The sequence below is a fragment of the Phocoena phocoena genome, chromosome 7 (assembly GCF_963924675.1).
Source record: "Phocoena phocoena chromosome 7, mPhoPho1.1, whole genome shotgun sequence".
Classification (NCBI taxonomy): Eukaryota; Metazoa; Chordata; class Mammalia; order Artiodactyla; family Phocoenidae; genus Phocoena; species Phocoena phocoena.
The window spans coordinates 105,526,347-105,540,221 of record NC_089225.1 but is presented as its reverse complement, the minus strand read 5'-3'; the positions used below and the strand labels follow the sequence as shown (position 1 = coordinate 105,540,221).

Below are 13,875 nucleotides of genomic sequence, written 5' to 3'. Positions count from 1 at the left end.
TGCCTCCTTTGTCATAGATAAGTTGACCATAGGTGCATGGTTTTATCTCTGGGCTTTCTATCCTGCTCCATTGATCTATATTTCTGTTTTTGTGCCAGTACCATACTGTCTTGATTACTGTAGCTTTATAGTATAGTCTGAAGTCAGGGAGCCTGATTCTTCCAACTCTGTTTTTCTTTCTCAAGATTGCTTTGGCTCACAGTCTGCATTCTTTCCTGGGACCTTCCAACTAGAGTGGTTTTGTTTTTGTTTTTCCTATAGAAGTACAGTTTCTCAAGCACCATTTGTTGAAAAGGCTATCTTTCCTTCATTGAATTGCTTTTAAACCTTTGTCAAAAATCAGTTGGCCATATTTGTGTGGGTCTGGTTGGATTCTGTATTGTTTTTCATTGATCTATGTATCTGTTCCTCTGTCAATACTACTCAGTCTTGATTGCTGCAGTTATGTAATAACTATTGAAATCAGGCAGAATGATTCTTCTCAATTACTCTTTTTCTTTCAACACTGTTTCACCTATACTAGTGTCTTTGCTTTTCCATATAAATTTTAGAATAATCTTGTCTATATTTACAAAAGATTTTGATGAGGTATTAATAAGAATTGTATTAAACCTGTATATTAATTTGGGAAGAATTGATATCTTTACTATTTGGAGTCTTCTAGTCCATGAACACAGTATGACACTCCATTTATTTAGATCTTTGATTTCTTCATCAGCATTTTGTAGTTTTCAGCATGTAACTCCTATACATGTACAACTAAATATTTCTCTCTTTTTGAGTGATTACAAATAGAATTGCAGTTTGGTGTGCACATGTTCAATGCTAGTGTGTAGATATACAACTGATTTTTGTATGTTTATCTTGTATCCTCTGACTTTGATGAACTTACTAGTTTTAGGATTCTGGGGGGGTAGATTCCTTGTGATTTTATGCATAGGTAGGTATGTCTTCTGAAATTAGGGACAGTTTTATTTCTTCCTTTCTGATATGTATAAGTTTCATTTCCTTTTATTGTCTTATTACATTGGCTAGAACTCCTCACACTAGTTTGAGTAAGAGTGGTGATAGCAGACATCCTTGCTTTGTTCCCAGTCATAGGGGAAAAGCATTCAGTCTTTCACCATTAAGTATAATGTTAGCTATATAGGGATTTTTAGATTTTTTTTTAAATCAAATTGAGGAAGTTACTCTCCATTCCTTGCTTGCTGATAGCTTTAGTTATGAATGGGTGTTGAATTTTGCCAGGTGCTTTTTCTGCGTCAATTGATATCAGTATATGATTTTTCTTCTTTAACATATTATTATGATGGATTATATTGATCAATTTTCAAATATTGAATTAGTCTTGCCTTGCTGGAATAAAACCCACTTGGTCATAGTGTATAATTCTTTTTATATATTGCTGAATCCTGGCCTCTAATATTTTGTTCAGAGTTTTTGTGTCTGTATTCATGAGGGATATTCGTCTGTAGTTTTCTCTCTCTCTCTCTTTTAATATTATCTTTGACAATATTGAATTTTTCACATCTAGAAATTCCATTTGGTTTTTTTTTAATATCTTCCATTTTTATCCTCATTTTCCCCATGTTTTCCTTCACATTTTGAACAAATGTCTTGTTTACTCACCATCATCTGTTACTTCTGGACCTCTGTCTTTTGACTGATTTTCCTTCTGGTTATAGGTCCCATGTTCTTGCTTTTTTTTTTGTACATCTGATATTTTTTTGTTTGAATGCTGGTCATTGTGAGTTAAGTTGTTGAGTGATTGGATATCTTTTAAAAGTGCTGGCCTTTTTTGCGGCAGGTAGGTAAGTTACTTGCTGACCTGATTGATCCTTTCAGGGTTTTTTTTTGTATTTTGGAGTCTCTAGTAGCCTTTAGGGATAGTTATGTCCTACTACTGAGGTGTGACCTTTTCCTCCCATAATGCACTGGGTGGCCAATGAAATGTCTGCATTCCAACCTGTGAGAGTTTGAATACTTCCCAGTCCTCTGTGAGCTTTGGGAACTGTTCATCTTTCCTCTTGTTTGCCATGCCTGTGGAGTTCCAACCTACTCATACACAGTATTCAGCAACAAACTCAGGGATGCATTATATCTCTGATGCTCCTTTTCTGAGTGGCTCTACCTTCTGTAGTGGTCTGTCCTACAAATTACAGCTACCTCAGCCTCCACAAATTCCAGTTACTCCCCACATTTCAGTGAAACCATTGTGTTTTAAATTGGTTCAGAATTTAGAATGCCAGAGTGGTTATGGTACTCAGCTGTTCGTTTGTCTCCTCTTAGCAATCACAGCCATGCACTGCCTGTTGTCTAATGTCTTAAAGTGTTTTTTTAAATATATATTTTGTCCACATGTGTAATTACTTACAGTGGGAGGGCAAGACAGGTTCCAGTTGCTCCATTGTGGCAGAACTTCCAAGTAAATCATTAGATTCATTTCATCTAGAATAAAATGCTTGTGAAGTATGAAGGAGTTATACTTACATTACCCATTCCAGTGCATGGCACATAATAGGCTTAGATTTAATACTAGGTATTATGATTATAATGATTTTCATTGATATCATTTGGTGTGGGCTCTGTTAACCCAAGGATATACTGACAGCAGAGACTTCTGACTTATCTTTTTCATTTTAATTTATCTGAGGAAAGCATACCGAATTAAACTGTACACTTGTAAATTGGCATAAATATTACCAAAGCTGATACCTACTATACAGATTGCCTCTTAGAAAGTAGTAGATTGAAAAGCAATAGGAAAAGGTTTAAAGTTCAGACTTTGATTTCCAGCCTTAGTCAAGTAGAAATTTCATTTTGTATTCTCTTTACAAATGTTATTCAAGCACAACGGTGATTCAAAATTAACTGATTTTCCCCACTCAAATAAAAAAGTAAGCAACTCAACGAAAAAGTCATCTGGCTTAAGCCAGCAAAAGCATAAAGATTTATTAAGTATTATTAAGTATTATTAAGTACTTTTTATTATTTACTATATTTATTAAGTATTTATGAGTGGAGAAAGGTGATATAATGTACTAAGAACTCTTCTACTAAAATTAACTAGAATGCATATTGCTTGGAGATGGAATGGTGAGGTGTTGAAATGTATGTAAGAACATAATACTCCTAATACAGGGAAACATAAATGAAACCAAAATTAGTCTCTATAATTCTTTTTTTTTTTTTTTTTTTTTTTTTTTATGCATTACGCGGGCCTCTCACTGTTGTGGCCTCTCCCGTTGCGGAGGACAGGCTCCGGACGCGCAGGCTCAGCGGCCATGGCCCACGGGCCCAGCCGCTCCGCGGCATGTGGAATCTTCCCAGACCGGGGCACGAACCCATGTCCCCTGCATCGGCAGGCGGACTCTCAACCACTGCGCCACCAGGGAAGCCCAGTCTCTATAATTCTTAATAAACCTTCAGTTACCTTGCAAAGTGCATGAGCACCGTGAGGCAGAGAAGAGCAATCCTCTTTGGAAGTCTTCTGGTTGGAAGTTTCCTTGGGTGGCCCCATCATCGGAATCACCCCATATGCTCACCACCAGCATGTGACACCGTGAAGTCCTCAGCTGCAAGCCAGTTGGGGGTAACTGATTCAAATAGAAGTGTAGGCATGTTAGTTTGTAAAATGGGCCAACAGAGTCAATCTAAAGGTATCTGTGAACTGTGCATTGCTCCACGGTTCCTCCAGAGCACATATGCTGTGGAAATAGCTGCTAGCTATTTGGGCTCCTGACTGGCATGGAGTTTTATCATAAACTAATGTCATTGAATCCCAAGTATAGCTCTAAGAACACTGTGGTGATGAAAGCCAGACTGGGATAGGTTTGGGACCCTCTCTGGGCCATGGTTCTTTGGTTCCTGGGTCTTAGATATTTGATGAATGTCTACAGAAAAAGTTCGTCCTATTTTCTCCTGCCGTTCTCTATTCCTACCAAGTCCTTCCAATCCAGTGAGTCCCAAGAAGAGATAAATCTGAGGATCTTAGACTTCTCTCAACTATATTAGAGCCACTTAGAGGTCTAAGAGCCAAAACATGTATTAGGGCTGCTCTGAACTTGAACTTGGCATTTACATCCCTAGGGAAGCTCTGGACCAGAGCAGGACTGGGTGGGCTGGACTGACAGCTCTAGAACTGCCCAAAATTTAGGGAATTAAAAGGGTTTGCCACTGACATTAAACTTCTGAAGCAGGGTGGGGCTTTTGAGTTTTGCTAGGCTATAGAAGTAGGGAGAAGTCAGGCCATTTCTGTAGCTATTGCTGAAAAGGTAACAGAGCATCTTATTTCAGAATTTGCAGTATTCAGATTGCCAGGAAAAGAAAGCTATTGTTTAGTAAATACCTCCATTAAGCTTGTCTTCCTAAGTGGATGGAAAGCAGTACTGATGTGTGTATTTGTCAAGGCCTTTGAGTTCATCCTTTTATTGCTTCTCAGCACGTTCCTGTTTATATGTCTCTTCAACTAGTCTACCGTGTAATGCCATTTGTAATAGTTTAGTCTATGCCCTTTTCCAGTCAGAGTGATTGCCCCATTAATAGACAGAAAACCTTTGAAAGAGGTTAGTAAGAGGCAATCAATTTCATGTCTTTCGTATTGATATAAATGACTATATTTATTGCAGGAAACAAATTCGCTTAGACACTACTGAATTATAAGCAATCTAGTAGGACCTAGACGTAGTAAATGTTTTATTTGACAGATTTTACTTTAAAAATAAAACAGTCCGCTGCCAGGTATGAAAAAAGTGTGAAGTGAAACAGACGTGAACCATTTTAGTTTGAGATTCTGCCTCGAAAATGGTCTGTGAGTGACATATGGTGGTTTTATAAACACGAGGTAAACCAATGGCAGACAGAAAAGCTCTTTAATACTAATTAAGTAAGCCTGGAAGTAATTACCCAAGTGTACACTGAAATATTGCCTTTGAAAATGGACAGAATATTTGATTTTGCTCTTTTGTTTTAGTCGATGACTATAGCAATGCTAGGAATTTAAAAAATATATATATATCACTTTTTACATTTATCTAAGCAAATGGAGGTATATTTAAAGTTTTCTTTTTCTCAGTTTTACACTTTTAAGAAAGATTGCCTCAATTTGAAGTATCCTCTCTTCAGCTTCGATGTGATATCTTTAAGAGGTGTACCCGTTTTGTATTGACTCATACACACGCTTTAAAATCACACAAAGATGGCTTCGTTTGTGTAACTTCTACTAACAAGCTATTTCTTGTAAGTTGGTCTTTGGACCACAGTGATATCAGCCCATGTTCTGGTTTGTTAGTTTAAACTAGGCTTTCTCTGAGGGGATCAAGGATGCCCACAAATGTTGGGTGTAGCAGCGTCAGGAGCCCCAGGTCACGGTTTTCATTATGGGGGAAGGACGGACGGACTGGAGCAGATGTGAGCTTCCCTCGGGGACCATTTCCCAGGGGAGATTATTTCAGGACTGGACTCACCCCAGACATCACAACTGTCATTCCTTAGGGGGCCCTGATGTTCTCCCTCAGCATTTCAATCCCTCCCAGAAGCATTTCCAGGGATTTGGAAAGAGGAGTACATTTTCATAATTGACTCAGGCTAGGCACACGTCTGTGACCTAGAACTATCCAGAAAATAGTCAAATGCCCAGGCTTACACAATCAAACACTTAGCTACAAAAAGAAAAGAACCATAAACTGTGAGTTCTTTGGCTTTCCGGAGTTTCAGAAAAACAAATAAGAAGATTCAGCTGACTAAATCCAAAACAAAATATATTTCTTTAGTAAAATCAGGAGCCCAAGTTTGTTTTTCCGATAAACTTCAAAAGGTTTATTCAGATATGGGAATCAGCTTCAGATAATGAATTCAAAAGATTAAAGGAGATTCTTTTTACCGGTGCCATTTCTTTTTCTTTTTTAAGCTTTACTTAAGTAAAGGATCCCTTGTCTGGAATTCTGGGCGAGTTCTGCACTTTATACAAACAGCCAGTTGGGCTGCATTGCAGGAGATCATGACCCCAGCCTTAGATCTTTGCTGAGCTGGAGAAGTGACGGGGGACAGAGCCGCTGGGGCAGCTAGCCTGGCTCACTGCCGCTTTTCTTCATCTCCTTAGGTGAAGAGTGTGACATCGACATCAACGAATGTGACAGTAACCCCTGCCATCACGCCGGTACCTGCCTGGACCAGCCCAATGGTTATACATGCCACTGCCCACGTGGCTGGGTGGGAGCAAACTGCGAAATCCGTGAGTATTCTGCCGCTCAGCCACTGTGACTTACCGTTACATTTTCATTCAATGAGAAGAGGATGCGCCAGCCCCACAGCACTCACAGGTGAGGCAGTGAGGCCCAAGGGGTACCCTGAGACCCCCGTGCCTCCCGGATCCCAGTTGAGGACTTTGGTTCACTGTGTTATGCTGCTTCCCTCCTTCCTGAGTCTGAATCCAGCCTTTCCACCAGGATGAGAATATGCAGATGTCATCCAGAGTTCGCGGCTGCTAAGACAGCCAAAAATGTGCTTAGCAGAGAAGCATTAGAATCGCATCAGAAAAGAGAGTCTTTGTGTTGAAAGCATTAAAAAAAAACCACACAGAATGTAAATTCACTTCGCATTTTTTGTCTTCAAGTGTCTTCAAACGTATTAGGTTCCATCAATTGCCTGGAGAAAAGTTCCGTGAGGATGAGCGCATGAAAGAAACTCTGGAAAATACTTCGAGCTGCTTAGAGCGAGGTGTTCTCTACAGATGGACTCACAGAAGTTTGACAATGTCAGGATCGGGATTTTATATGTTGAAATCATGTATCTGCTAGGACTGAGGTGAAAATGAGAACTGCCCTGGAATTGGGTTTTCATTGTTTTGTAAATCGCTAAAAGCTCAGCGTTGAAGTGTGTTTTCTTCCCATTTAAATTAGTCAGGGTCGTTGGGTTGGGCTGTGTCATCAAATCTCCCTCCTGGGCCCTCTCGCCCACTCTCTTACCCTTCATCAGGCAAAGACAGCTCATCTGCTGTGTGAGTTTGGAAGGAGACAGCTCAGTGTACACAGCCCTGTCTGTCTGTCTGCCTCTTGGGCTGGCCTGTCTGCTGCCTCTACTCCTCCACGCTGTACATGTTTCAAGAACAGGCCCCTCACTGGTGGTCCAGCACCGCCTATGACTGCACGGGCTTGTCTAATTCTCGGTGTGTGTCTCAAGTGGGGCATGGCCAGTAACAGGAAACCTTCTTATCCACACATATGGACCATATTCTTCAGCATCAACTTGACCAGTAATGAAGGTGTCGTTTGGGCTCCCGTCTGCTCACTCTTTGTCTTTCATCTTGGCTCAGGACTTGAGAGAGGAAGAGAGTAATTCCTTTTAGGTCTCCCGCTCGTCCTTTCCAAGTACCCCTATACAGAAAGGTTTTAGGACCAACTGAAACACTCTATTGTTGAAGAAAGGGAAGGAAAGGGATTCCAATGGTACAGATGCTCAGGGCTGTGAACTGATGCAGGATGTTAAGACTAAAGGAGGTATAGGATGTTAAGCCCAGTCTGGTGAGATCAGTTGGTGGCAAGGATCCCGGATTTGGGCCGACAGGACCTCGGTTCTCGCCCCGGCTGTGGCACTTACGGTGTGGCTACATTTAGTTGTGCTGGGTCTCAGTGTACTTATCCGTAAAATAGGACCAGTTTTCGTTATAAAATCTGATAATTCTGTGAAATGACAGATTTCACGCCTTGGGGCAGAGGAATATCTATGTATAATTTTAAAATCCTCGGTGTGAAGAAGTCAGGAACACAGGGGATGCCCTTAAGAAGTTTTGAAGTAAAATCTTATAACTATAAAAAAAAATCTAGCTTTACTTCCTTCTGGTGATGGATAAGATAGGCAAAAGATATACAAGGATGGAATAATAAGGACAAAAGTTGGCTTCGTGGTCTAGCTCCGTCATGGACAAATGTACCTCAGCCTTGTCTTCCTCACTTGTAAAATGGTGATAGAAAAGTTGCTGTGAGGCTTAACGGAGGCAAATTAGTGCAGATCTCTGCTACGCAGTAGGCACTAAATAAGTGTTAGCTGCTGCTTCTCTTTCCTTCTGCGCCACCGTAGCCCTTATACTATGAGCTACTCCTGGCAAACACTAGCCTTTGGCACTTTTCAGAGGGCACAGGCCACTCTGAGCAGCTGGGTGTGCTGGGACCCATCACACATCTCAGCACACACCTGGGTTCTCTGTTCGCCCAGAGTAGCACTTGCCATTTGATGATCTCATTTGCACCCCTCCATTCAGCCAAAGGTGTTAAAATAAATGTCATCACAGATTAGGCTCTACTGGGTCCCCATGTTGGATGCTTCCATCCTTGACCTGAGCATAAGAATGGAGAATAAGCATATAAGGTTTGTGATAACACACAGGTGGAGCTGGTGGCCAGTGCCAAGAGAAATGGATCTGGATCAATGGAATGGATTCAAAGCAGAAGTGGAAGCAGAGTTTGGACTGTCAGTGGGCAGAGAAGATATAAGAGGTCTCCTGTCCTGTATGAGCCATGGGACCTATGGCTCTGAGGTTCCTTTCTAACCCTGAACATCTGTGATCTTCTGAAGTGGCTAGAAACCAAGAGGAGGGTGCCTGAATGACACAAGGTCAGGTTGGTAAGTCTCAACAGGAAAGCTCAGATGAAGCAGAGAAGAGGGAGAACTGCGGCCCATGTAGCTCCATAGCATGGTGGGCTCCAAGTTGTCAAAGGCAGTAATGGGGCTTCCCACCAGCCTGACCTCTGCTTCCTGAGGCCATTCACCTGCCCTCCTTTCTTGTTCACTACACTTTAGTCACATTGTCCTCCTTTCCCTTCTTTGAGCAGGTCCCATTCATTCCTGCCATCAGGGCCTTTGCCTGTGCTGTTCCCCATGCCTGGCGCTCTCTTCCTTGCGATTTTAGCACAGCTGTCTCCTTCTCAGCTTTTAGGTCTCAGCTTGAACGTCACCTTCTCAGATGCCTTCCCTGACCACCTGTGTTTGTTTCCTACTGCGGCTGCAACGAATTAGCACAGATTTCATGGCTTGAAACATAACATGACTGTCTTCCTTCTGGAGTTTCTAAAGAACCTTCTTCTTTGCCTTTTCCAACTTCTAGAGGCTGTCTACCTTCCTTGGCTCGTGGCCCCTTACTCCATCTTCAAAGCCAGCAATCACGTCTCTCTGACTCCTGCTTCCATTGTCACATTTCCTTCTCCAGATCTCTCATATCCCTCTTTCACTTATAAGGGCTCCGGTGATTACTTTGGGCCCATGAAGGTAATTTAGGATAACCTATCCATCTCAAGACCGTCAGCTTAATCTCATCTGCAGAGTTCCTTTTGCCGTGTAAGGTAGCATAATCAAAGATTCTGGGGAATAGTATGTGTCCATCTTTGTGAGACCATTATTTGGCCTACCATAGCACCTTATCAGCAGTGTTTCATTACTCCCATTTGTTCTTAAAAATTGTAACATTTGGAGATGATTTAGCATTACTTCTTTTCTGTTACAGCATCGTCCTAATCATTGTAATAGGTATTCGCATAAACATAACTTAAACTGATTAAAGGGGCAGGATTTGGTGAATAGAATGGGTGCGGCTCTTAAGAACAGGGATCTGGGTTGCTCCTGCCACCCAGCCAATCACCAGGCAGGAGGAAGGTCATTTTATCTCTCTGGAGCTCAGTCTCTTCATCCCTAAAATGAAGGATTAAATAAAATGGTTAGTTTTCTTCCTTCCAGCCCTAAAATTGTTGGATTCACCCTCCAAGTAGCGTCATACTCTGCCAGGAAGCACAGATTATAATAAGGCAGGCGTTTCCTATTGCACGTGGAAAAGAGAAATTCAGAAATTCATAGAATACGTGTGTGATACTCGCAAACACACGCTGAAGAGTTCGTGCAGATTCCAGTGAAGAAAGGGCTCTGCATGTGGAAATGAGTCTACTTTGTCATCAGCCAACACTAGATTCAGAAACCTCAATGGGATTTACATGCAAATTAACACCATTTTAGTGGTTCCATGCCTCGCATTCCTAACGTTTACCCTAATAATGGATAGTTTTTAGAAATTTGCCCTTTAGAGTTATTATCTGGCCCCCAATCAGTAATAAGAAGCAGAAGTCTAGCAGACCACACGTACTTATCAAAACCATCAAAAACATTGATCCAGAACTATCCTAAAAGGATCATGAAAGTAGCTATGATGTGTTTTTTGTTTGTTTTTTTGCGGTATGTGGACCTCTCACTGCTGTGGCCTCTCCCGTTGCGGAGCACAGGCTCCGGACACGCAGGCTCGGCGGCCATGGCTCACGGGCCCAGCCGCTCTGCGGCATGTGGGATCTTCCCGGACCGGGGCACGAACCCGTCTCCCCTGCGTCGGCAGGCGGACTCGCAACCACTGCGCCACCAGGGAAGCCCAGCTGTGATGTTTTATACATATTCTGAGACGAATGCAAACCCTAAGTTCTAGAAACTAACAAAACAAGCCTGCTGAAATTTTAATTCTGACGCTTGTTCTTAACCACCTTTGGACTGATCAAAAAATTTGGGGAGGATTTTAATAAAACTTTTGCCTTCCTAAAATCGAAGTCTAAAATTCAAAATTCTTATAATTCTCTACATAGTGGAATGTTTTGTATCATTTGTGTTGGAGCTCTAAGGTCTATACAGTTAGAGTTACAGACAGTCCTGCTGACTGAGAGTTGGCTAGTTCTATATACGGAGCAGTTGAATCTATGGTTAAACTATTGAATTAATGACATTCTGCAGTTGAGAAATAGGGGAACAGGGCATCTTGGATTTATGCATTCAATGAATAACCAAGGCCCTCTTATTGTCAGATGTTAAGCATAGTGCCCAGGATATAAAGATTAATGAAACAGCTCTTGCCTTCTCCTCATCCAAGGGTGGGTCTTCGTATGTGACAGGAGTTGCTGTGAGACTTCGTGCAGGTAGCTCCAGGAACCCAGGGACGGAGCACAGTTGGATGTCTGGGGCTTCTTCTTCCCAAAATGCATGGAATTTAATAATGCTTGAAGAAACCCATCAAACAGTTATGTTATATGAGCAGTCCTTATCGTACAAATAGATTCGGATCTTTTGTTCTCATTTTTGTGTAAACCAGGATTTTTAAAAAACAAAACTAATTTGGGATTAACATACACACACTGCTGTATATAAAATAGATAACCAACAAGGACCTACTTTATAGCACAGGGAACTATACTCAATATTTTGTAATAAGCTATAAGGGAAAAGAATCTGAAAAAGAATATATATATGTACATATATATATATATATACACACACACATATATATACATAAAACTGAATCACTGTGCTGTACACCTGAAACTAACACAACATTGTAAATCAATTATACTTCAATAAAAAAGAAAACAAACAAAATAAAATTAATTAATCTTCCTCCCCATGGAGACTCCCCACTTCACTCCCCAAAGGTAACAACTGTTACCCATTTATTGTGGATTCTTCCAGATGCTTTCAGTCACTGTATGAAGTCCCATTTTCTCCCGTACAAATGGGACTATTCTGTACATACTGTTCAGCATCTTGCTTAGTAATAGATCTCGAGTGTTTATCCATGTTGGCTTATGCAGATCTTCCTCAATTTTTTTAACACCAGACAGTATTTCCATTTTTTAGATGCTCTATTATTTATTTAATCATACCCCTATTGATAGATAACTCATTTTCAGGTTTTTGGTATTAAAAACAGCAGTAGAGTGAAAATTCTTATATATTCTTGTGTGAGAATATCAGTAGGATAAATTCTTGAAAAGGAATAGTCAAATTAAGGGGTTCTTGAATTTTTCATGAGCATTTATTTATATATTGGCTCTTTGCCAATAAGACTTTTCCTCTTGGAAGCAATGGTGTTGGGGGTTGAAGTTGACTCACAAGTCCCACTTAATCCACAATTACCTTACTAAATTCTTTGAACACCAAGGCTGCATCCTCCACTGACCTCTTGGGAAGCGATCGTGGCTAGATGTGGGGAAGCAGCCCGTTTACGGGAAGGACATTACTGTGGACTTGTGCGGTCCTGGTTTTGAATCCCAGCTCAGGTAGTTACTCCTGGTAAACAAGAGCTCTGAGCCACAGGCCTTGATAAATGGGGTAATACCTGTGAATAACATAGTGCAGTATGGTGCCTGGTTCACAGTAAGTGCTCAGTAAATGGTTGCCTTAGTTGCTATCATCAGTTGTCACTCTCTGAGCAGTGAGCAGCCTCTGGGTGTCTATTCAAAGTGAAATTTCCCCGCCTCTGGTGGAATATTGATAAATTAGATGTTTTTGAGATAACTTCTGATTTTCTAAACATACTGAATATTTTAGGATAACAGGCATTCTGTAGATATGTAGTTTTATTGATGTAATTAGACCTTGACTTTTCTGTTGCAAGGTAGATACAGGTATCCCATGAGGGGAATCTTCATCCTCCCTTCCTGAAGGGTCCTGATGGATGCATATAGCAGAGAGAAGTGTTTCTCAGGCCTTTTGACTGCAACCCACAGTAAGGAATATACTTTGCATTTTGATGCGGCACATGGCATGCAGTGTCTCTCCCACACACACAAAACATGAAGCAGTACTTACTTTACAAGTGTGACACGCTTTTATATGGTTTTCTAAACTTTTTTTTCTAATGCAGTCTGGCCCCAATACATTGACTTCCACATTGTGCAGTATGGAAAACATTACTTATTAAGTGTTTAGAGCCAAAGTGTGTGGTTCAAATTCAGGTTCTGCCACTTATTACATGTGGAAACCTGGGCAAGATTCTTTTCCCTTATAGGTTATTACAAAATTTTGAGTATAGCTCCCTGTGGTATACAGTAGGTCCTTGTTGGTTATCTATTTTATATATAGCAGTGTGTATATGTTAATTCCAAATGAGTTTTATTTTTTAAAAATCCTAGTTTATGCCAGAATGAGAACCAAAGAACCGAATCTATTTGTACAATAAAGACTGCTCATATAACATAACTGTTTTCATGGGTTTCTTCAAGCATTATTAAATTCCACGCATTTTGGGAAGAAGAAACCCAAGACAACCAACTTTGCTCCTTCCCTGGCTTCTTTGGAGTCCCAGCTGCTTCTTGTATAAAAGGGAGATAGTAACAATGTCCCCTTCGGAGCATCGTACGAGGAATAAAGGACCTAACACACTTAGAATACTGTTCAGCACACATTGAACTCTCAATAACCGTTTGCTTTTATTAACCAAAATGCTGAACAAAATAATACAACTGTCTATTTGATGTCGCCCCTCGGGTGTCTTAAAGGCACTTCCAATTCAGCATGTACAAAACAAAACTCATGAGCTTCCACTCAAACCTGGTTGTCTTGCCGTGTCCCCTGCTTGCCTCCGGCACTTCATCCGTCCAGGGATACAAGCCAAACGCCAAGAAATTTGACACTACCTTTGTCTCTCCTCACTGGCCTCTACAAGCTGCACAGATAGTCTGGTGAATTCCACCCCTGACTCACACCCACATTCCTTCACCTCTCTGCCTCCACCCCTCTCACGCAGGCCAAGCCACCACCCGCTCCGCCAGATGCCGCAGTGGCCTCTGACCTGGCTTCCACCCTAGCCCCTCAAACCCTTTCTTCATATACAGCCAGAAGCAACCTTTCTTTTCTTTTTGCTTCCTTTCTTTCTTTTTAATTTTCCAAAAGTATTTTACCTTTTCATTATTTAAAAAATTTTTTCATTGTGGTAAAATACACATAACTATCTTAACCATTTTTAAGTGTAAGTACATTTATATTATTTATATTGCAACCATCACCACCATCTTTCCTCAGAATTCTTGTCATCTTGCAAGACAAACTCTACACCCATTCAACAATGACTGCCCATGC

General features: G+C 41.0%; 1 protein-coding gene across 1 annotated transcript in view; it reads left to right on the top strand.

Moving 5' to 3' along the window:
• DNER (delta/notch like EGF repeat containing) overlaps positions 1 to 13,875 on the top strand; it is a 321,771-nt gene that overhangs the window by 296,141 nt on the left and 11,755 nt on the right. The window contains exon 11 of the mRNA XM_065880805.1: positions 6,101 to 6,232. Coding sequence (XP_065736877.1) covers positions 6,101 to 6,232 — 132 coding nt within the window. The remainder of the gene's footprint in view (positions 1 to 6,100; positions 6,233 to 13,875) is intronic.